Source organism: Fomitiporia mediterranea, assembly GCF_000271605.1.
Source record: "Fomitiporia mediterranea MF3/22 unplaced genomic scaffold FOMMEscaffold_1, whole genome shotgun sequence".
Classification (NCBI taxonomy): Eukaryota; Fungi; Basidiomycota; class Agaricomycetes; order Hymenochaetales; family Hymenochaetaceae; genus Fomitiporia; species Fomitiporia mediterranea.
In genome coordinates, this window is record NW_006760386.1 from 431,027 (window position 1) to 455,973 (window position 24,947).

The 24,947-nt window shown below is 38.6% G+C and overlaps 3 protein-coding genes across 3 annotated transcripts; 2 read left to right on the top strand and 1 right to left on the bottom strand.

Moving 5' to 3' along the window:
* Positions 1–253: 253 nt before the first annotated feature.
* Positions 254–6,042, top strand: FOMMEDRAFT_71851 (uncharacterized protein; the record flags this gene model as incomplete). Its single annotated transcript, XM_007261146.1, has 13 exons — positions 254–922; positions 979–1,639; positions 1,694–2,154; positions 2,211–2,808; positions 2,865–3,026; positions 3,082–3,698; positions 3,753–3,825; positions 3,876–4,223; positions 4,273–5,117; positions 5,169–5,246; positions 5,302–5,584; positions 5,643–5,792; positions 5,846–6,042. The coding sequence occupies 13 exons, from the start codon at positions 254–256 to the stop codon at positions 6,040–6,042; spliced, it is 5,142 nt and encodes a 1,713-aa protein (XP_007261208.1).
* Positions 6,043–6,656: 614 nt separating this feature from the next.
* Positions 6,657–9,163, top strand: FOMMEDRAFT_137646 (glycosyl transferase). Its single transcript, XM_007261147.1, has 5 exons — positions 6,657–6,848; positions 6,931–7,633; positions 7,715–7,807; positions 7,876–8,560; positions 8,622–9,163. The coding sequence occupies exons 1-4, from the start codon at positions 6,744–6,746 to the stop codon at positions 8,205–8,207; spliced, it is 1,233 nt and encodes a 410-aa protein (XP_007261209.1). The 5' UTR covers positions 6,657–6,743; the 3' UTR covers positions 8,208–8,560; positions 8,622–9,163.
* A 356-nt stretch (positions 9,164–9,519) lies between these two features.
* On the bottom strand, positions 9,520–10,524 carry FOMMEDRAFT_137647 (PHF5-like protein; the record flags this gene model as incomplete). Its single annotated transcript, XM_007261148.1, has 6 exons — positions 9,520–9,834; positions 9,906–10,028; positions 10,147–10,250; positions 10,312–10,348; positions 10,420–10,452; positions 10,506–10,524. The coding sequence occupies 6 exons, from the start codon at positions 10,522–10,524 to the stop codon at positions 9,818–9,820; spliced, it is 333 nt and encodes a 110-aa protein (XP_007261210.1). The 3' UTR covers positions 9,520–9,817.
* Positions 10,525–24,947: the final 14,423 nt, after the last annotated feature.

Genomic DNA, 24,947 nt, shown 5'->3' on the forward strand with positions numbered 1-24,947 from the left:
TTTTCTGAGGACGATTCCACCCTTACCTCTTCAAAGCGAGTTAGACGATCCAGGAAGGAATCTCAGATGACGAAGAAGTTGAGGTGAGTGCCCTCGTCGGTCTCACTGATGCCTGATTATGTTCTGATGTTGTTGCGTTGCAAGGTCTCCGCCGAAAGGCAAGAGTGTGGCGAAACCCAAAGCTTTCTCGGCTCCAGGCCCGTCACGGCCCGATGACGATGACGACATGATGGATGTTGACTTTGGGGAAGGAATGCCTGATCGTGACGACCACTTGCATAGAGGGGATGAGGGACAGCATAGCGAAGATGAAGGGAGTGAAAAAAGTGATGACGAGCACCATAATGAAGATAGCGAAAAACGGGAGCCTGCGCCGTCGGCCGATGCTTCTCCCGAGTCTCGTCGCACGCTAGAGGAGACGATGGCAATGTTTGACTTTGGGCGTATTGGAGGTTTCATGAGTCAGATAAATACTCGTCTACGTACTCTACTCAACAACATCAAGCCTTCTGCCGATCCTTCCACGAGGCTCGTGGCTCTGCAAGAGCTTAGCGAGCTCCTGAGTATCAGCACTGAAGACACTCTGGCAGGCTCATTCCAGATCGAGAGTTTTGTCAGGGAGCTCGTTCGTGTTCTAGGCGGAAATGGCGGCGAAGCGGCGCAGGATGAAGTCGATGATGATGATGATAATGGCGGCGATGAAGAAGCCGCGCTTGCTGCAGCACTTGCAATGAGTTCAGGTGGCGCATATACAGGGGATGAGAACCTTGAAGCACAATTGCTTGCTTGTCGCTGTCTTGCTAATCTCATGGAAGCTCTTCCTGGTTGTGGGCATACCCTTGTCTACCATGGTGCCATCCCTGTTCTATGCAGTAAATTAATTGAGATCTCATACATCGATCTTGCTGAACAGACGCTTCTTGTAAGCTGGCTTCATGGTTTGGACTACTCTTTGTTTACTCAATTTCTTTCATGTAGACTCTCGAAAAGATATCAGAAGAATACCCGAGTGCAATCGTGCGCGAGGGTGGCTTGGCTGCCTTACTGAACTATCTGGACTTCTTCTCCATCGCCGTTCAGCGTACTGCTTTGCAAGCTGCAGCAAACTGCTGCCGTAACTTCTCACCTGACCACTTTGCAATGATCAAGGACGTCTGGCCAATCATTCGAAATTGTTTGGGTTACGCCGACCAGAGACTTGTTGACTTCGCGGCTCTCTGTGTGATCAGAATCATTGAGTCCTATCATCGTTCACATGCTGACAAGCTTGAGGTGCTTGTGGATGCGGAACTTATCAAAGCGGTGAACGTCTTGCTGTTACCAGCGGGAGGTTCTCCACTTATCTCGGCAGGTACATATACGCAGCTGGTCAAAGTTATGGCTACGGCTGCAAGAGCCAGTCCGACAATTTCGCTGGCCCTTTTGCAAGCTGATATCGTGACAACAATATATCATATATTGACGGGAGTACTACCACCAGCGCACAGTGAAGAAGAGCAAGGGAACAGTGCTACCGGCCAGGGATTTGGTGGTGGCTTGGCAGATATGACCGTTATGCAGAATTTAGCGCATAGACCCAAGGAACAAGTGGAAGAAGCATTGACACTTGTTCTAGAACTTATGCCTCCACTGCCTAAAGGTAATAAATTCTACGCATATAAGTAGATCTATTCTCTAAATTCTTCTCCGATAGATGGTACGTTTGATCATAAAGGGTATTCAGAAAAAGCACTCCATCGTATGATCAAGGCAAAAGGGAAAGCTGATAGGGCTGCCGCACGAGCGGCGGCGGTAGCCAACTCAGCCGGTGTGCAATCAGCTGCCTCGTCACGAGCGCATACGCCGACGGGAGGCGTGCATACCCCTGCAGAAGATGATGCTGCGACGCCTGGTAGTGTACCTGCGCCTGACATGCCTGACATACCTCCAGTCCTTCCATTACCTGGTACTTCCTCAGCTGAACCCACAGTCGATCGTGCAACTTTGCTCCGCCAGCACGAGCACGTCGTTAATCGTTTCATTACCCCGATGGTCCCGATTTTAGTCGATGTTTATGCAGCGAGCGTCTCAGGTCCTGTACGGATAAAATCCCTGACTAGCATTTTGAAAGCTATATGCTTCCAGGACGAGGAACAAATAAAGAATACTTTAAGTGTAAGTCGCAGTGGTTATCGAACGTCCTTGAATTAAACTCATGTTGATTTCTTCAGAACGTACCTATCGCGAGCTTCATTAGCTCAATCTTATCCGCAAAGGACAATCCGAACCTTATGATCGGAGGTTTGCAGTTGGTTGAGCTTCTGTTGAGCAAGGCACCTGCGGATTACAAAGCTTCTTTCAGGCGAGAAGGTGTATTACATGAGATCGAAACCCTCGCTACACGCCAACTTCCTCCACGAGCGAAAGACAAGGAGAAAGAGAAGGTCAAAGAAGAAAACAAGGATGAGTCGGTACCACCTGAAGCTCTTCCATCCGCCCCCATTTCTTCGTCTGCGATCACGTTGGTATCGGGTAGCCGTCGGCCTCACATCTTGGATCCTGAAGATGCTTATACGTTACGCGCTCGTGTCATCCGATTCAAGTATCTTTCGAACGATTCACAGGAGGAAGCAGATGCGGCTTTCGCTCGTTTGCGATATCTAGTGACGGGCCTTATGCAGAAGGATACGAGCGACCAGCAACTCAGCGAGACAATGGGGTCGTTAGGGAATATATTTGCTTCGCAGCAGACTGTATCCAGCTTTGAGCTCATGCAGAGTGGTATCGTGGATGCTTTGCTTGAGTTTGCAACTTCGAAAGACTATACTGGTATGTCATTATGTCATATAAGATGTTTAATTATCTTTCTAACTTTAGATTTGCAGTTGATGTTGCTCGACGTCAGGAGATCGTCATGGATAAGTTAGCTGCTTACAGGGACGAGAAGTCCGCTGGCCCATCTATTGGTGTGTTGGTCAAGAAACTGCAAGAAAGTTTGACCCGAATGGAATCCTTTGAAGTAACCACGGTTTCTTCTGGGTTGGAAGGTACGTTCATCTCAAACCTGTCTTGAACTGATGATTGACTTATCGATTATTATAGACTCGAAGCGAAGCACGCCATCACTCCTCGCACGTCAGATCAAGCTTCGGCTCATTCCTGAGGACACGTCGGATTCATCCACCAGCAACTTGGTGGTATCGATTCATGCTATTGCAACTTTCCAAGCGTTGAACGATTATCTCCGACCGAGACTGGGTGGATTGCTTTCGGGCTCTACTACTGGCTCGAGGTTGTCCGGGATGCTATCAGCTTTAGCTGCCGGCCGATTCCCTCCTGAAATCTTAGCTGCTGGTGGTCTCGGTGGTCTGCCTAGCGCTCTGGCCGCTCCACCTCCTCCACAAGTGCAGACTGATGAAAGCAGTGGCGAATCCGACCCAAGACCAGAGCGCCGTAGAAGTCAGCGTTTGAGCGCGAAGGCATCTGCGGGGTCTATGTCAGAATCTGTCATAGCCAATCCACAAGCCTCGAGTTCTGTAGCTACACCTCCTTCTGTGGCCTCGACTTCTACCGCTGTCGCTCCTAGTCAGGACAAAGGCAAGCGGAGGAGGTCGAACTCGCACAAGAGCCCGTCGGGCGAGCAGAATGGGAGAGTGTCACTTGATGATGAAGATATAGATTCGGACGGCGATTATATGGATGCTGACGTGGACGCCGAGGTAAGTTTTTACCGTCTTGCAATTTGTAAGGTTCGATCTCAACTTTGTTTTTAGGTGTTTGAGGATGATATCGATGAGGAAGAACATGTTGATGCGGAGAAGACAGTTACTCTTTCAGTTAATGACGGTCCGTCGGACTATTTTGTCGTTTGATGCTGGTTCTAAATTGCTTTACAGACGGTTCTAAGATAGAGGCACAAACACCCGAGGGGACTCGAGTAGCAACACCCAGCTCGGGCGGACCTGCTGCGGGACCTTCAACAAGTTCATTAACACAAAAGCCCTCATATGCGGCCGCTTTGAAAAATAAACCTACCGATTGGCACTTAGAGTTCTCCATGGATGGGCATGTCCTGCCTTTGGATATGACTATTTACGGAGCTGTCCACCAACATGAATCACGCAAAGCATCTGGCAATTCTGTTCCTTTATCTATGCTTTACACATCAGTTTTCCCCGTCAAATATAAGAAAGTACCAGGTCCACCGCCTCCTCCAGAAAGTGAGCAAATTGCTTCACTGGTTTGTGTGCCGATTTACTAACGTGATTGTATTTTGTGTAGGTACAAGTGAAGGTACCTTGCGAGCTCGGTCACCTGTGTCATCTTTAGCATCACTCCCCGACGACGCACCTCACTCGAAGATATTGAAACTACTCCGTGTTTTACATAAACTTAATGCCGAGGCGTCTGAGAGCGAATATGACAGGCAGATCCTCCCTCAGGCTGCCTTCATCAACAACAAACTCACCGCGAAGTTGACTCGACAATTAGAGGAGCCAATGATCGTTGCCAGCTCATCTTTACCGGATTGGGCTATGGACCTCCCGCTTCACTTCCCTTTCTTGTTCCCCTTCTCAACGCGATTCTCCTTCCTACAATCAACTTCGTTCGGCTATGCTCGTTTGATCCTTAGGTGGCAGAGCCAGAATCGAGCACAGGAGTCGTCACGACGAGATGATCAGCTTGGGTTCCTTGGACGTTTGCAGAGGCAGAAAGTGCGCATTTCGAGGAAACACATCCTCGAGTCGGCATTCAAGGTGTTCGAGTTATACGGATCATCGTCTTCGATTCTCGAAGTGGAGTACTTCGATGAGGTCGGGACTGGGCTGGGACCGACACTCGAGTTTTACTCTCTGGTGTCGAGAGAGTTCGCAAGGAGAGATTTGAAAATCTGGCGAGATGCTGATGCGACGTATCCCGGTATCTACGTTCATCATCCGCACGGATTGTTCCCTGCGCCGGTATCTGCAGACCTTGTCGGTGACGGTGGAGAAAAGCGCACCTATGTCTTCAAGATCATTGGCCAATTCGTTGCAAAGGCGATGTTGGACTCGCGTATTATCGATATGTCGTTTAATAGGATCTTCTTGAAGATGATTCTTGGAGAGGAGATCCCGTTGACGATTAATACTTTGCGAGTAAGTCATGCGTTATTTCGGGATTGATGATGGTACTGATGTATTTTGTAGCTCGTTGATCCACCTCTGGCAAATTCGCTGTTCAAGCTTGAAGCGTTGGCTCATAATGCTGGTTCGGATGATGCTAAGGTGAGTACAAGCAGTCAGTGAAATATCGTGACATAATTGACATTTATCCCTTTAGATGCAATATGGTTCCATCGAAGACCTGATGTTGGACTTCACGCTACCTGGTTATGACATCGAGTTACGACCTGGAGGAAAGGAAATGGCAGTGACATCGGATAATGTTAAGGAGTACATTCAGGGTGTCATCGATGCTACAATTGGTTCTGGTGCTGAGTTGCAGGCGAAAGCGTTCCGTGAAGGTTTCTCGAAAGTGTTCCCTGTGACGGACTTACAAGCTTTCACTGCGGATGAGTTGGGTGTGTTGTTTGGCAGTGCTGTTGAAGATTGGAGTGTGGACAGTAAGTTGGCATGATGCAGAGAGCATAAAATCATGGTGCTGATAGATTGATTTTGCAGCGTTGATGGAGTCGATGAAGGCGGACCATGGGTTCAACATGGAGAGCCCAGCCATTCGTGATCTTGTCTCGATCATGTCAGAATACGACGAAATATCGAGAAGGAGATTCCTTCAGTTCATCACTGGTAGCCCGAAGTTACCAATCGGAGGTAGGCATTCTATTATGCATTCCCAATCTACAAGTACTTACACTCTGTTGCAGGATTCCGAGGCCTTAACCCACCATTTACTGTTGTACGCAAGCCGCATGAAGCGCCGTACACTGCCGATGACTACTTGCCGAGTGTGATGACGTGTGTGAACTACCTAAAACTACCACAGTACAGTTCGCGAGACGTTATGCGGGAAAAGCTAGAAACGGCTATCATGGAGGGTGTCGGAGCGTTCCATTTGTCATAAGGTTGCTTTAAACGAGAAAGTTGTTCTTATACAATATCCAAGCTTAGCACTGTATACACATCATCTTTGCCGTCAGCTCTTTTATTTATCCCACCTCACTTTTTGTCATCGCCATCCATCCAAACATTAGAGGACTTTTATAGTTGTTGCTTCTTCCTAGTCGTACATTCCCGTCTTGTCGCCATGAAGATTATGTTTAGGCTTCTGTATGCTATTTACAAGATAGGAATAAAAATCGAGTATGCTTTTCGAATCCGGTTCCGAGGAGTTACATGCTATTTATGAGTACGGGAGTATTTCTTTTAACCATAGCATGATGACCGCGCACGTCGTCTAAATCTGTTTTAAGATGTTGGCTTGGCAAGTGGAGCCTACTGTGCAACAGTGCAACAAGGGTGGTATGCACGATGGACACGCAGTAGTGATGAGCCGAGATGATAGATTGATACCTTCGTTGGTTGCTACTGTGAGTGACGGCGGCGACGGGACTCGAGGTGTGATACACAGCTTATTTATTTTATCTTATTTTATTTATAATTGGCGGATGCGCAGCGCCGAAGCCTGTCAGTGCCAAATTACATACGCCTCCCTCTCTTCCTTTCCACATCCATCATCCACGTCCCTTCATCTCATCCGCCCATCTTTATTTCTCGTTCCTCGTCGCCGACACATATTAAAATTGCGACGTTCTTCGCAACAACATGTCGTCGAGGATACGCACAGACCTCGAGAGCCTCACGCGGTTCCGCGCGCCAGGTGTACGACCCTTTCGGTTACTCCTCGCCGTCGTTGGGCTACTCTGTGTGGTGCGTTTTGCGTCCGTTCACTTCGGAAATTGCAATAAATTCTTATCTTTTTTTAAATTTACTTTACTGTACTTGATGACAGGGCCTACTTGTAACGTCGCCCACAGCGCGGACGTACGTACCATACGAGAAGTTCAAATACGGTTCTTCAAAAGGTGGAAGTGGGAGTGGAAGTGATGGAGGGTACACCGTCGTACGTCCTCCACACGCAAAACCCGTAAACGTCACCATCTCTCCACCCGTCGACCCGGAAACCAACCGCGCAAACGCAACGCTCCTGATGCTCGCACGAAACAGCGATCTATCAGGTGTAGAAGCTTCCATGAGATCCCTCGAATCCGCTTTCAATCATAAACACAACTACCCCTGGACTTTCCTCAACGAAGTACCATTTTCACTCGAGTTCAAGAAACGCGTTCGCGAACTCGCCAGCGGAGAAGTCAAGTTCGGCTTAATCCGAAGCGAGGACTGGTATCCTCCCGACTGGCTCGACGAAGAAAAGTACGAACACGATCGTAAGGAGATGGAAAAGCTACGAACAGTACCCTACGCGGGGAGTACGACCTATCGTAACATGTGTCGTTTCAACTCCGGATTTTTCTTCCGACAAAACGTATTGGATGAGTTTAAGTGGTATTGGAGGGTGGAACCGCATGTGACGTTCCCGTGTGAGATTCCTGGAGACCCATTTGTGTATATGATCGAGAATAATAAGCGGTATTCGTTTACGATTACTATACCGGAGTATGGTGAGACGATACAATCGCTGTGGCCTACTGTTAAAGGTGCGTCTCTTTACTTTGCTCGTTTGATGTATATTTATATGTCTAACTTGCTATATTTTTGCGCATCTCGGTTGATATTAGGCTTCATGTCCGATTACTCGCATCTCATGCCCGATAACAACGCACTTGCATATTTAACGGACGACAACGGAGAGTCGTACAACCGATGTCATTGTGAGCGTCCCCCACTTCCCTCTGTACCACTTGAAAATGAAAACTCATTCAATTAACTTCTCCAACAGTCTGGTCAAACTTCGAAGTCGCAGACCTCGACTTCTTCCGTTCCCCCTCCTACCTCCAATTCTTCAACTCTCTCGACCAAACGGGTAACTTCTTCTACGAACGATGGGGAGACGCACCCGTGCACTCTATCGGTGTTGCGCTCCTCCTACCTAAAGAGCAAATTCATTTCTTCAAGGACATAGGGTACTACCACGTACCCTTCTGGAACTGTCCCGCGGATGAAGGGAATGAGTTGCAATGCAATTGTGAGAGAGGACAGAGCTTTGATGTACATGGGAGTGCGTGTATGAAGAGGTTTGAGGGGTTGTTCCCTGATGGTGTTATTGGGTGAGGTATATGCATATTTCCTTCTCTTTTAATCTTATTATACACACACAATGCATGAATAAACCTTAGACCAGCTGGATCCTGTCCTCATCCTGTCCTATCCTCACCTCCCTCTCGCATATGTAAAATCTTGGAAGTCATCAATGATATTGCATATATTAATTGATACATTGGTGGCCGGAATGATGGTAAGTTGCCGACCTTGACCCGACTATATAGACACCCTCTGTAGGCCACGACTTGTCAATCGAATACATCGTGACGATTAAAGATGGCGGCTACCACTGATACTTCCGACTCGTCTCAGCTGATTGAGAGCTTGGCAGCTATGTCAATAGCTGGGGGCAATAAACAAATGTATGTTACGGTTTTATCTCTATCTTTGATATTGTGTTTATCTAAAACCCAGTCTTGTTAGAGTCCCTATAACTCCAACGTCTGCTCCAGGAGCAGAGGATGTGTCGATGGATACCCTGGCGCAGTCATTTGTCGATCAATCATAATCAACGACGTCTACTCCCATGTCACTGTCTAATGATACTTCAGCACCCGGATCGGGTCCATCGGTGTTTGCATCTACACCATCGTCAACTCAGACTGTGCCAGACTTTGACTTCATGTCGATTGGATTTGATGACTTCACATCGATGTTCGGTAAGGAAGAACCTATCGACTTCGATTGTGATTTCGAGAGCTGGTTCACTACAGATGTGGATGGTATTCTTCCAACGACTGCTCGAGCAGGGCAGGTGGGCGCATTTCCCAATAATCAATCATAACCAACGACGTCCACTCGCAAGTTGCCACCTAAAGGCGTTGGTACTGCAGTACCTGGATCAGCTCCGTCAGTACCGGCGCCGTCAGTTTCTGCAGACTGCAACCGCACCACCGCCGAACGTTGACTTCGACTTCATGACGGATGGGTTTGATGACTTCATATCGATGTTTGGTAGAGACGCTGACTTCACTGAATACGATCGTGACTTTGGGAGCTGGTTCACTAGAGATATGAGTGGTCTTGGTACTTCATGATATAACGAAACGCCAAGTCTAGACAGGTGAAATCCAAGATACGTGTGTAGTAAATGCAGTTTGTGGAATAAGATATGTATAACAATTGTTGGTTGATGAAGTGATGCACGGATGAATAGCAGAGCCGTAGAAAAACAAATGTGTAAAAGGGGATCTCGGTTTTTACTGAGATGGCCGAAACATGGCATCCATTGCTAACGGATAGACACTTGGATCCCTATAGAGACCAGTTTGCTTTAGAGAACCCCTTTTTTTTGCTTGCAAAAGCAGGTATCATATTGTACGTATATGCGTGCTATCTGCTGACATACCGATGTTCTGTAATGATTGTTAGTATGTGCACGTGCAGTGGCATATTTCGTTGCTGATAGCAATGCATCAAGGTTAAACAGTAGGGATGAGAAGTAAAATATAGAAAGAGGTGGAAGTATTTCTAAATTGGCAACCACACTTCTGCGTTTTATCTATTAAACACTCTCTCGTCGACCTCCTACTGCGAATTCAGATAACGAGGTCACATAGGAGCAAGCAGAAAAAGACGCTGTGGCCCGAAGAAATTTCAGTGCCACAGAAAAGCCAGTGTTAGGCTTTTGTAAACCCTACATTGTGCGTCAATTGCGATGTTTGTCAGAGATCATGCAGAACAACTGAGAAAGCAATATGTACGTACCAAGTCTCCGCCTCTCGTAGAACAAATCCGTCCGACTAGCGCCAAGGTTAACGATCTTTGGACATCCGTCCCTGTCTTTCTCAAGCCGTGTACACTCTGCACAGTAGTATGCGTCGGAGATACCTATGGGATCATGGTCAATACTCTCCTTCCTATAAAAGGCGACGCCAAAGGAAAAGCAGGGTAGAGAAGCCGGAAATTCAAAAATAGTAGAAGATAGGAAAACGAACAGGAGACATACCAGGAGACCCACAGATGATACATCTCCCACCGTACGTGCCGAAGTTGCATTCGTCGCAAATGCGCACGAGCGTCTCTGGGCGGACGTACGAATCACATACTGGGCTGTTCGAAGCAGTGCGTTAGATTCTTCTTACCCTGAGAGATATGTGCGGAGGGGACGTACCACTTTCCGTCGCACTTCTCGCATAGACGTCCAATAGCTAATAGTTGAGCAGTCACAACATGTTAGTACTGGGGGTTACAATACAGGGAGAATTGACGGACGACGAACCAATACCAGGCTGGCGCCTGCACATAATCAAATCTGCAACCCTCATTAGGATCATGACTTTGATGATCGGTGTAGATACGACGTACCGGGATGGTGCTTCGACATATTGCTTTAATGGTTTAAAGTCAAGAGTGAGCAGGACCGAACGAGGTGTGACGGTAGGTAAAGCTAGGTAAGCCGATCCCGTGACCTCGACACGTAAATAACTCACAACAACGCGAAAATTTCTAGAAACAGTCTGAGTATTGATTATTCATCAGCCACCACAGCCCTGAACTTACCCAAAACGATGCCGATTGCAACGCTCAGGCATATTGAAACTCTTCCAATTGAGACTAGAATACATATCCTTGACTTTGCTGCAAGGAGTCCAGGACATCCGAATGGGCTCCTCACATTTCTTCCCTCCAGAGAACGATTTTAAATACGTTGAGGGATTCACGAACGCCATGCGGCAATGCCTATTTTTCGTCGTTGGGTCGAAGAGGCTCTAACATCCTTGCGATTGAGTGTTTCGGTGAATGGTGTAAAGGATATCTTGAGTCTAAAATTCCAGCTAATCTCGTTCGGTGCGTTCTCCATTGAAAGGCAGGTTGTACGCCCAACGAATTATTCATTAACGTAACCGCATTCTCTTCTACTACTCTACCAGGCATTTGAGGATTCGAAACAAATTATTCACCGTACCAGCTGAACTTGTGTTCTTTAAGAGACTCGAATTGATTTCCCTTACCCTAGACACGACTGCTAGTTATGACTTGTTGCATTCTCAGGCAACTTTGATGTTGTAAAGCCTACAAAAAATAGATCCTACACAGGAAGGTATCAGGCTCCTGAATACACTATATATCTTTCTGAACTTTGTCAAAGTGTGCCTTGCAGAAGCCCAGCCAACAATAAGAATAGTAGAAATCTGGTCCATAAAATACTTCATAATGGATGACTTAATATTTCTCAATATTGAGGTCAGTATAACATTCTTATAGTACATCAATTTATGATAAATCATAAAATACCCTGTGTGCAGGAAGTTGTAGACAACATATTTGTTGTTTTACAAAGCTTTGTAGGATGTAAACATTATCAACTCCTCTCTCTATACACAACAATTACACTCTAGACAGAGCTCAAAGAATTGCATATGTGTTATAGTCTTAAATACAAATATATGTCCTGTAACTATATTGATTGTAGTCTCTGTAATTCTGCTGAGATGGACAAATCTGTAAGGGTGGAGGAACAGTACATTAACAAGGAAACTTGCTAATAATATACTATCTCTATAGTATACTTAGTAGTCTGTTCTATTCAGATACAGTGTGTATTTTAATAAAGTGGGTCAGAAGGTATATCTGATCTCTAGATATAATAACAGAACCTTCTCTACTGGTGGAGAGCATATAATTGAAGAATTATAGTTGATTAAGGTACTTTATAGTATTCTCTTAATATCTGTACAATATTAATATATGTACCAACTTCTACTTAGATAGAACAGGATAATGATTATATTACAATCTGTTACAGTTCTCTACTCTTACACCTTCAGTTCTGAGGGTTCTACACCCTTCTGTACTAGAACTCAGGACTTCTGTCCCTCAGGAGTACTGTTTATAAACTATATGTAGGCTGACTCTTACTATTACCCCTTCTTACTTTATCATTCTATTCCTTTGACCACCCTTTCATTCTTTGTTCATTCTATAGTCTCTTACCCTTTGTCCATCCCTTCATTCTTTATACCTTTATCTTTGACCTTCCTTTCTTTCATTCTTTGTGGCTCATCATTCTTAGTAGCTTATATTCTCTGAGTACTCTTATATAGTTTAGTATATATAAGTGTATAAGATCAGACTAGTCTTATAGTCTTGATCTTGTTTACTCTAGGTAGTCCTGTACTCTTAGACTTACTCTATATACTCTACTCTTGTCTCTCTCTCTCTCTCTCTGTTCTACAAGTTCTAACTATATTCTAGTGTTTGTATTCTATATTTCTGTTATGTAGAATAGTTGTAACCTAGGTCCTCTTACTTGGTAGGACAGTAGGAGTGGCAGTTAGTACAGAAGGGTCTATGTTTACACTACAAAGGGATCAACACTAAACTAAAAGGAGTAATAAATAGAAGAAGAGTGGTAAAAGTTTAAAAGGGTTTAGAAAGTTTAAAATTTAAAAATGTAAAAGGGTTAGGACAAAGAAAAGAGATTAATACAATAGTGAGTACTAATGCCTGAAACATAGGAGAGTCATAGGGTAGTAATAAGTAGTCTTGATCTAATGTTAGTAATAGTATAGAGGGGACTCAAAGGCTCGATTAGTAGTTATGAGTAGACTTAGCTTAATATGTGTAGACCTCTATCTAAGAGGCCTTTACTAACTATATACTCTTAACCCTCTTAGAACCTGTTCTAATTGTTTTAGAAGTTACAACCTGTTTTAGAAAGAAAGTGTATATAGTCTACCCTTCAGACTTTAATAAGTAGTACTTTAAGAACTTCTAGTATTAAGTTGAACTATATATAACTACTACTTTGACTAATCTATCCTTAGATCTTAATTGTGTCCTATTTGTCCTCTCCTTTATGAAGGAAGGCAACACAGCCACTTAGGCCTAGAACTAGATTGAAGGACATTAGATTAGAAGCCTAATCTAACTTTAGAACAATGAGTCATACTCAGAATTTATAAGACAGCTCTGTACTTCCTTTATTAATCTAAATAAGAAGTATAATGTGTAGAACAAGTTTGTGTCTCTGTAACAGAGCAAACATTCTACTAATACCTTCTTTCAGGAGTTTAATATTCTAGCCTAGAAGGTAGGATTTATACTCAGGTTTAATAATGTCCTTATTAGAATGCTTGAAAAAGCTCTTCACTTAGAACTAGTTAATAAGATTCTCAGAATAATGTTAGAACTGATTACTTACACTAATTAGAAGACACACACTATTTCCTTTAACTAAGCTATAGCTCAAATGTGTTAAGTCTGTATAGAATACTCACACATGTGTCTGACTCTGACAGTTCTAAGCCCTTAGATTAATCTGTCTATAATTTACAATCAATCTGTTCTAATAGACATTAGAGAAGCTTAAAAGTAAGGAGCATACTTTGTCTGTAGAAAGTCAGAGCACTAAATTAAGAACTGTCTGTAGAAGTAATAGTATATCTGTCAGGTCATTAGAGTAATAATGAGTAACAAGTAGAATTTGTAGTAAGAAGCCTTTTCTACAAATCTAGAAGTTACCTCAGAACTCTTAAATCCTAACTATATACTCTAGGATTTTGTAGAGGCTTAACAGTAAATACAGTACTAAAGAGCTATAACTTGGATTTTTTAACAGCTACTTTTGATTCAATAGACACTGTAGGATTAGAAGTAAATAAAGTAAGAAAAACAGAAAAAGTAGAAAAAGTAGAAAAAGTAGAAAAAGTAAATTAACAAGATTATTTATTAAAAAGGAAAAAGTTGAAAACAAAAGTAGATAGTTCTCTTATTTCTTCTGATTCTTTTAATTCTTCTCTTTACACTTTATCTGAGTCTAAATCTGTACAATCCAACCTACTACTTCTACATTCTAAGAGCTCAGAATGTTTAGAACATTACTCAGCCCTGTTTACTACTTAGTAGTTTGTTTATAATATTAAGTAGAGATAGTCTTAGCTAAGTTCATAGTTGAGAACATAAGTCTGTCCTTGTTGAAAGAGAGAGGTTAATAAGGAAATGTTAGTATATATACTTACCCTTTTAGATAATAAGACTGTACAAACTGTATGTTCCCTTTAGAACAAGTAGTAATTTATTAGAGAATGTTCTAGATACTAGCTTTAAGTTCCTGTCCTCTTAACTCCTTTCTTAGAGTCCTCTCAGATCTAAACAATAACTCTAGTAGATAGTAAATGTACTAGTTTATACATTAATAAGACCTTTATGTAGGAATACTATCTTCCTACTTAATGTGTTCTACTTCCAATCCTAGTATACAATACAGACAGAACTCTAAACTAGAATAGTTGGATTATTAAGTTTGTCTAACTATAGATGACTATTTGGGATTATAAGGAAAGTATTAAGTTTAGAGTCACTAACCTTAGAAAGACAGACATCTTTATCAGATTTGAACAGTTTAAAGCTTATAACCCTACTATTAACTAGTTAGAGTAGACACTTGTGTTTAATTAGTGTCTCAAGTCTTACAACTATCTTACACTACTGTTCTAAGTGAATACAGATACTTTCAAACTAACAGTTCTAATAAAGGTAACTAGTTGTTCTTCTTCAACTAGGATAAATATGTAGACACATATTCTAGTTAAGGTAGAACAGAGTCAATCTGAAGAATATCTGAGACAGAACCAGTCTAGAACCCTTTTAGAACAACTCTACTCTAGAATGTATGTAGACCCAGCCTACTAGATTTTGTCTAAGAGTTCCCTAAAGTCTTTAGTAAAGAGGAATTTGACTAGCTTCCTAAACATTACTTTTAAGACTATATAATTAAATTAACTAAGAGTTTCCAACCTAAGGATTGTAAGGTCTACCTACTTAATAGAGACAAGTAGGAGGTACTTAATAAGTTCCTTCAGGAAAATCTTCAGAACAGTCAGATCTGACTCTTAAAGTCCTCTATAGTCTCCTCTTTCTTCTTTGTCAAAAAGAAAGATAGAAAGCTCTACCTAGTTTAGGATTATTGTTGTCTTAATAAGGGTACTATTAAAAACAAGTATCTACTCCCTCTGATTCAGGAGCTCATTAATAAGACACATACATTCAGGGTTTTTACTAAGTTGGACATTTAATAAGGATACAATAATATTCAGATCTAATACAGAGATGAGTAGAAGACTGTGTTTTAAACTAATTGTAAATTGTACAAACTAACTATAATGTTCTTTAGACTAACTAAAGTACTTACAACATTCTAGTCATTCATAAATTACATTCTTACAGATCTGATTAACTCAGAGTATATTAGTGTGTATCTGGACAACATTCTAATCTTCACCCAGACAGTTAAGTACTATTACTAACTAATCTAAGTAGTTTTATAGTAGCTCTAAAATAATAAACTGTTCCTCTAAGAAGTAAAGTATTCTTTTGTACAGGAGTCAGTAGATTATCTAAGCTTTATAATTAGTAGAGGAGAGGTCTGTATGGATCTAGTAAAGGTAACTGTAGTTTGGAACTGGTTGTAACCTTAGAACCTAAAACAGGTCTAAGTATTCTTTAGGTTTGTAAACTATTACTAATACTTTATTCAAGACTTTAGTACTATTGTCTGGCCCCTTTATAATCTTACTAACAAAGATGTTCCTTAGTAATAGGGTAATTAGTAGTAGTCTGTGTTTAAGTCTCTTAAGTAGGCTATTACTAGTAAGCCTGTATTAGTAGTTCTGACAGTTGTAAACAAGTTCTAAGTTAAAGCTAACTCTTCTAACTTTGTAAATAGAGTAGTACTGTCTTAGTTCATTAATAGAAAGTAGTGTTTAATAGTGTTCTGATTAGAATCCTTCTCTGTAACAGAACAGAACTACTCTATCTATAATAAGGAACTCCTTACAATTGTCTGTTCCCTAGAGGAGTAGTGTTAATATCTCCTTAGTACTATACAAAAGTTTGAGATTTAGAGTAATCACCTTAATCTCTAGTACTTCTAGGTGTCTCAGAAGCTTAACTACTGTTAGGCCTACTAAATGTTAGAACTGTAGAACTATAACTTTATACTAACTTACAAACCTAGAACACAAATAATGAAAACTAATTTACTCTTAAAACAAGTAGGTTATAAAAGGAGGGAGAATAATAACAAAAACCTTGTTCTTCTAGACAATTCCTGTTTTGTATCTAAGACAATCTAAGAGATCTGGCTCAAATTCAAGGATGCTGACTTTGTTACCTGTATATAGTAAGCTCTAAGACACACACAGGACTAGGTTGTAGTAAAGTAGTTAGAGAAGCAGGCTAGGAACTAGAAGGAGGATAAGGATAGATAGGTTTACTAGGAAGACTGACTGTATGTTCTAAAGGATTAGAAACTGTAGGAGGACATTGTCTAAGCTTATTATAACAATCTGACTGTAGAACATTTAGGCTGACACAAAATGTAGAAACTCATTACTCAGAACTATTAGTGGTTAGGAATGTAGAGGGAAATCCTAAAGTATATAACTAGTTATAATACATACTAACAGACTAAGGCTTACTAAACAAGGGTTCAGACTCTCTTACATTTACATTAGATCCTAGATTACTCTTAGGAAGAAGTCTTAGTAGACCTGATTAGTAAGCTATCTGAGTCTTAGGGTTATAATACTATCTGTATAATTGTTAACTAATTCTCTAAGTAAGTCTACACAGTTCTGACCCAAACAGAACTCACTTTCAAAGGTATAGTACACATTTACTAGAATCATGTCTTCTAGTTGTACAGACTCCCTTAGAAGCTCATTCACAATTATAGACTATAATTCAAGTTAAAATTCATATAAGACTTATATACACTTCTTAGAATTTAAGAGAACCCTTCTACTATATATTACCTACAGACTAATAGTTAAACTGAGTAAGTCAATTAGGAGATTAAACTCTATCTCTAAATGTTTATTAATCATTAGTAGTCAGACTAGTTTAAATGGTTAGCTCTAACAGAATTTGTACACAATAACTAGTAACACTTTATAATAGGACAGTCCTTGTTCTTCCTCAACTATAGAAGACATTTGTATTAGGGGACAGTTCCAAATCAGAACAGTAGTTCTGAATCTGTAACAGACTTTGTAGAACAGATGTGTAAGACTAGGGAGAACACACAAGCTCTTTTAGAGAAGGTAGTATAAGTTATAAAGTAGAACTATGATTAGAAGAGATCTGTAGCTAAGGATTACTAGCTTAGTAACAAAGTTATACTAGAAGCTACTAATCTGACTATAGATTACTTAATAAAGAAGTTGGACAACAAGTACTTTAGACCCTTCATTATTAAAAAGAAGGTTAGTACCTCTACTTACAAACTCTAACTTCTAGTAATATGGAAGTGTATACACCTAGTGTTTAACAAGGTACTGTTGTCTTAGTACTACAATCCAGGTTTTCCTTTATAACAAAGACTCCTGCCACTTCTACCAGAACTCATTAGTTCTAAACTAGAATACAAAGTAGAGTATGTAGTAGATACTAAGCTAGTACACAGGAAGCTCAAGTTCCTTGTTTACTAGAAAGGGTACCTAGTTAAAGAACACACTTAGGAACCTGCTAAGAATCTTACCCATACTACTAAGACAATCTGAGACTTTTATTAACTTTATCCAGGTACTCTATACTAACTCTACCTTACAGATTTCCAAACCCTACTATTCTAACCTATACTTAATGTTAACATGTCTTACAGACAATATAGTATTAGTAAACCAATAATACTAATTAGAGTAGAACAGATACATGTGTTAGATACATGTATCAGATAAAAAAAAACATATTCTAGATAACTGAGACATACAGACAGACAAACAATATAAAAAGAACACTTTATTAACTAAATACATATCATTATCAGGGTCTACACCCTCATTACTTGTGTGATAACCTAAGAATACACATTCTAACAGGTTATGAGCCTTGCACTCTCTGCTTAACACCTTATATTACTACTATGAGACTATGCTACACTACTTCACATTAATACTTTGCATCTATGATAGACTCTCCAAGTACCTACAATATGTACACATTAAACAAAACCATAACAAAACCATCTACATCCTCAGAGCAGACAAGCAGGACAAATCCCACTCACTACAAACCTGCCAATGTCCCTAAACACTTTAGACATAACATTGTACAACTAAAGAACATATCTGGATTCAAAATATGGAAGTATTAGATTAACTCTGCTATTGTAGCAACAGGCTATACATACTTGTTCACAAATGAACCAAAGCCTGAAGACATCAAGGTTGTACACACAATTTATGTATCAATAATTGATAAAGTAGCAGATCATATAATGGCTAACTTTATACATACTGGAACATCAATTAAAACTCTTATGAGCAGATTAGAAGAATGCTTCAACCCTCATACAGTTACACATAAAGCATACAATGAGTCTTTGCTATTTAAATGCAGTGATCATGTTAAAAACTTTGGACAAACACTTGATAAGCTAGAGCAGATATATGCACAGCTTGTAGCAGATGATTTAAAACCTACAGACACTATGTATCGAGTGGCTATTTATGCTGCAACTCCTTCTAAATATAGTAGTACTATTACAGCTATGGAACAAGCTCGAGATATGTTTTACAATGGAAAACCTGAATCTGAGTATCAACCCATTAAGCTGTAAAGACTTATTACAGTACTACATCAAGTGTTTAATGATTTTTGCATTAAAAATCCTCTACAATACAATAATAACAAGCCTACAATACAAGGACAGGCAAATATGTTTTGTACAAAAGATAAAAAGCACAGAAATAAAGGAATTAATAAAAATACAAGCAAACCAACTCTAGTATCAAAATGCTATAATTGTGGCAACCCAGGGCACTACACATGTGATTGCCATGCATCACTGTCCCAATCAATGCTAGATGCCTGAGCCAAAAAGGTTAATCATTTAGTAAACACAGTAGAAGCAACAGAAGCAAAGCCTGTACTAGTGGCAACTACAGTATGTGTAAGCACATATATTGAACAGGTACCAGAAGTCAAAATGACAGAGATACTAGCCTCTCAGCAGGCAAATACTATTGCAGACACAAATGCAAACAACCCATTTACAAATTAGGTATGTTATAATAATATTTCAGACGAAAATAATGTATTAATAAATAATTATATCCCTAATACAATCAATATAATTGATTCTGGTGCAACAATACATGCTACACTGTATTACTTTCGTCTTACAAACGTATGAAACGTATCCCCAATAACAGTTACACTTGCAAACAAATTAACAGTAACTCTTACAAAAGCTAGAGATATGATTATTGAAATTAAAAAGGGAAATTCAGGAAATACACATAATCCTGTAATTAGTAAAATAATGTTGAAAAATGTTTATTATCATTCAGATTTAAACTTTTCACTTATAAGTCAAGTGTTATTATGCAACAACGGTTTTGCATTCATGTTTAAACAATTGGAATACATTATTCATCACAGACAACACAAAATAGAAACAATTAAACTTGAAAATAACCTATATGCATTAAGAAACACTCATTATATGAATTCCATGAGCAGAATCAGTGTTTACAATTTACATAAATGTCTTGGTCATATCAGTTATGATTATATTAAACGTTTATTATGAAGCAATACAATGATATTATCCCAAAAGATAATAAACTTTAATGAAAAACAATGTGTTGATTGCATAAAAGCAAACATTGAACAGATGGCACAACTGAAAACAAGATCTTCAGAAATAAGTGCTAATTACAGCAATATAATTCATATGGATATAATAGGTCCAGTATCCCATGAAGGATATAAGAATATTTGATATCTATTAATGTTAGTTGATGACACAACACGTTGAGTATCTTTATTAAAGTTACAGACAAAGGACAATGCTTACACACAATATGTTCAATGGAGCACAAACATATTTACACAATATGGAATATGAATAAAACAATTGCAAAGCAATAACAATACAGTATTCTACAGTAAATACTTCCAAGAGTATTTAATTAGTCAAGGAACGAAATCCAGACTAACTGTTAAACATACACCACAACAGAACAGAGTAGTAGAACAGACACATAAAACAATATTTAAACAAATATGTGCCTCTATTACTTCACAGAACATTCCTTTATGCCTATAGGCAGAAGTAGCTATGCTACAAGCATACATTCATAATAGAACTCCTTAGAGTACAATAGGATACACAACTCCTTATTATAAACAATACAGACATAATGCTAGTATTGATAACATACATGAATTTGGTCAATACATAATAATACAAAGTGAAAACCCTTCTAAAATAACAGACAGAGGTTATTATGGACAATGGATAGGTTTCAACAATAATTCCAAAGGCCATATTACTTAGTATCATAGGAAAATAACTATTGAACAAAACATACAATTCCTAGATACTAAACCTTCACAAATTGAAGGGGACTTGGAAGAAACCAAAGGAAACAAACTGGACATTGACAGAAATACAAATCCACCCAATCCAGTAGATCTAGACAATGAAAACAACTATTGTAGCCAAGCACACAAAGGACAAACACACACCAAAATGGAATCCAGTGAGGGAGAATGCCCTCAAGTAATAAAACGTCTTCAATACATTTCTCCAGGACAAGCTGTTTTCAAGCAGCCTACTCAATCTAACAAATCCAATTGAGAATCCAACAGATTAATACCATTACAACACTCTAATTGAAAGTGCAAAACTATGGAACATTTAGGTGAAACGAATTTACCTAGAAAATGCTCAAAAGGTTTATTATACATTGATGAAACAAATATTATGAGTTATCTTAATGAATTTAATGATCTACATACAGAAATAATGGCAGATCCATTATTGTATAAAGAAGTAATCAATAGAAGTGATTGTGAGCTTTGGAATAAAGCTATGGACAACAAAGTACAACAATTAATACACTCTAATACATGGGAGATAGTATATCCTCCTAATAACACAAATGTTATAGGAACACAATTTGTATATAAAACAAAACATCTAGCAGATAATTCTATCAAAAAACAAAAAGCTAGATTAGTTGTACAAGGAATATTTCAGCAAGACAGCAAAGATTATTATAATAATGATCTATTTGCACCCACTGTATGCATATCTTCAATAAGACTTGTAATTGCATGGGGATGTTCAAAGAACTACAAGATACATTAAATAGATGTTAAATCTGCATACTTAAACAGAGAACTCAACAATGACAAAATAATATTTATTAAACCTCCACCAGGTAACTTAGTAAAGTTAAAACCTGGGCAAGTATTAAGATTGCACAAAGTATTATACAGATTAAAACAAGCCAGACAATGTTGGTATAAAACTTTATACTGAATACTTAATACTATCAGTTTTATACAATCAGAACATGACTTTACAGTATTCTACACAAAGAAGGACAAATGGACAGTTGCAATATTATTAATTCACATTAATGATATAACTATTGTTGTGCAAAGTAATAATGTTATTAATATGATTAAAGAATCATTACAATTGTATATAGAAATTACAGACAGTAGCAAATTACATTGGTTATTAGGCATAGAAATCAAACATAACAGAAACGAACAGACAATAATGATGAGACAAAGACATTATATCAAGAACGTATTAATTTAATATAACTTGCAAAACAAAAAGAATTTACAAACGCCTATGCAACCAAATACACAATTAGTTACAGACAATAATCTACCAGAAGATGAACGTGCATTTATGTCCAAAATACTGTATATGAATATGGTCAGATCCTTACAATATATTGTGGATTGTACACAACCAGACATAGTGTTTATAACATCTCAACTTGCAAAACACTTAAAATCCCTAAGCATGTTACAATATAATACTATAGTGCATTACATACAATACTTAAAGGGAACCAAAGACAAATGGTTAATATTCAGACAAGGAAATCATGATTCCATAATTGGTTATATGGATGTGGACAGCATGATGCAAGAAAATAATAAAGTAATATCTGGATACACATTCTTCTTAGGAGAATTGCTTATATCTTGGTCAAGTAAAGGACAGAAATTAGTATCCTTATCTACATACAAAGCAGAATTAATAGCACTATCAAACGGAATACAAGAAGCTATAGTATTACAATACCTAGCAGATGAGATACTGCAGATCTCTGATGCACCTACAAATATTTATTACAATAACCAAGCAGTAATTAAATCTATAGAAGCAGACAAAACAAAGTACTCAACAAGAACAAAGCATATTGGCTTACAGCACAATTTTATTAAATGCTATGTTGAAGAACAACTTGTTAATATAAAGTATGTTTAAACAGACAACCAAAGGGCAGACATTCTAACTAAAGCATTGTATGTTCCAAAGATCAAACACCTTACAGACTTGCTAGGTCTTGTAAATGTTTGAAGGGGACTGTTAACATGTCTTACAGACAATATAGCATTAGTAAACCAATAATACTAATTAGAGCAGAACAGATACATGTGTCAGATGCATGTATTGGATACACAATACAAGACATGTATCAAATAAAAAAAAACATATTCTGGATAACTGAGACATACAGACAGACAAACAATATAAAAAGAACACTTTATTAACTAAATACATATCATTATCAGGGTCTATGCCCTCATTACTCGTGTGATAACCTAAGAATATGCATTCTAACACTTAAGCTACTAACTAAGCTTAATGTTTACTAATCAGAACAATTGGTTTTAGAGAGGGGGTGATGTTATAGTTCTCTACTCTTACACTTTCAGTTCTAAGGGTTCTACACTCTTCTGTACCAGAACTTAGGACTTCTGTCCTTTAGGAGTACTGTCTATAGACTATATACAGGCTGACTCTCACTATTACCCCTTCTTACTTTATTATTCTGTTCCTTTAACCACCCTTTCATTCTTTGTTCATTCTATAGTCTCTTACCCTTTGTCTATCCCTTTATTCTTTGTACCTTTATCTTTGACCTTCCTTTCTTTCATTCTTCATAGCTTATCATTCTTAGTAGCTCATATTCTCTGAGTACTCTTGTATAGTTTAGTATATATAAGTGTATGAGATCAGACTAGTCCTGTAGTCTTGATCTTGTCTACTCTAGATAGTCCTGTACTCTTAGACTTACTCTATATACTCTACTCTTGTCTCTCTCTCTCTCTCTGTCTGTTCTACAAGTTCTGGCTATGTTCTAGTGCTTATATTCTGTATTTCTGTTGTGTAGGATAGTTGTAGTGTTGAGAGGGAAAACTTAAGGGGGGCATGCATAGACAAGGGGTGAGGTGATGATTGACTACTCAGTGTCTCTTGTCCTTATATTGTATGTATTCTAACTGAGACATTATGAAGTCATTGTCTCATGGTTTGTCTATTAATAAACTAATCATCTTATAATACTCTCCTTCAAACTCTTACTAGTCTGAGTAAACTGATAAGATGTTTGACTTGTAGTACATGTAGTGCTTTAGTTAATATATCTGCTTGTTGATTGTTTGTCTGTATGTATTTTGCATTTATGTACTCTAACTCAATGTAGTATTTAATAAAATCTTTCTTATAATCTAAATGCTTTGTTTGTTCCAAATATTTGAGTTTGTCCAATGTAACTGTTTGTATAACAGTATTGTTATTGTAATAGATATTAATTAGTGTATCAGAGACTTACAGAATCTCTTCAGCTAAATGAGTAAGTACAATTGCTTCTTATGTTCCTCTTGTAAGAGCTATTAATTCAGCTTTATACATCAAATTTGCCACCAGTGTTTGTCTTTTACTTGACTATGAAACTAATGAATTACTCAAGTAAAATGTATATCCTGATATTGTACAATGCCCTTCTTGCATCATACTGTCCATGTCTGTATATGTTAACATTTATTTTGGATAAATGTGTCATATGTCTTAAATCATACAAATGTCTCACAATAGTGTATATTTGTAAGACGTTTGTATGATTTGAGACATATGACACATTTATCTGAAATAAATGTTAACACTCCCCTTCAAACTTATACTAGTTGATCAGACTAATATAATGTTTGATAAACGTTTGTCTGTTGTTTTTACTAATATCATTTACATTCACAATGTAAATGTTTTGTTTGCTTTGTATATTAAGTCCACTGTAAGTGTTACATTTGTCTGATGTATTATTATTATGTTTGATGTAATAAATCAATTGTTAATTCAATTATGATTGCTAAGAGAGCTGTAGGATCTCTTTAGTGTTTGTTTGTTTGTAGTTTTATTATTGTTAATGTTATAGTTGTCACTATAATGTTTTATCATTCGTATGATAGTAGTTCTTCTTGTCTGTAATATATTATAATATGATATAACTTTGTTTTGTTTGTTTTTCATGTCATATTGTTTGTTTTGTGTCATAGTATGTTTATTTTATTATACTGCATTATTCTACAGTTGTTCTGTTATTCGTTCCGTTTGTATTCATATTATTATATGTGTAGTTCGTTTTGTATTCTTACACTCAAGGTGTAATTATCATTGTAATTCGTTTGTATTGTTTTGTTTGTATAGTTAATACTATATTTAATAACAATGTGTGTGTTATTAATTTGTTCTTGTTAATTTGTATTTTTGCACATTTGAATTGTGTTACTAGTAGTTTTTCCACTTTTACTTTTACAATGAAACTGTTGAATCATACCTGTAAAATGTGCTGTCAATGTTATTATAATGTCCTCTATTCATCATGTATCATCTTTGTTTGTGTTCGTTTTGTATTCATACCTTTTAAGCATTTAATAATAGTTCTATACCTTTATATTAAAGCATTGTATTGTTTGTAATTC

Bases quoted from the DNA above. Each gene is read 5' to 3' on its own strand.
- FOMMEDRAFT_137646 (XM_007261147.1), top strand. From the start codon at position 6,744: ATGTCGTCGAGGATACGCACAGACCTCGAGAGCCTCACGCGGTTCCGC. The intron at 6,849-6,930 runs GTGCGTTTTGCG...ACTTGATGACAG, and splicing joins TCGTTGGGCTACTCTGTGTG to GGCCTACTTGTAACGTCGCC. The intron at 7,808-7,875 runs GTGAGCGTCCCC...CTTCTCCAACAG, and splicing joins GTCGTACAACCGATGTCATT to TCTGGTCAAACTTCGAAGTC.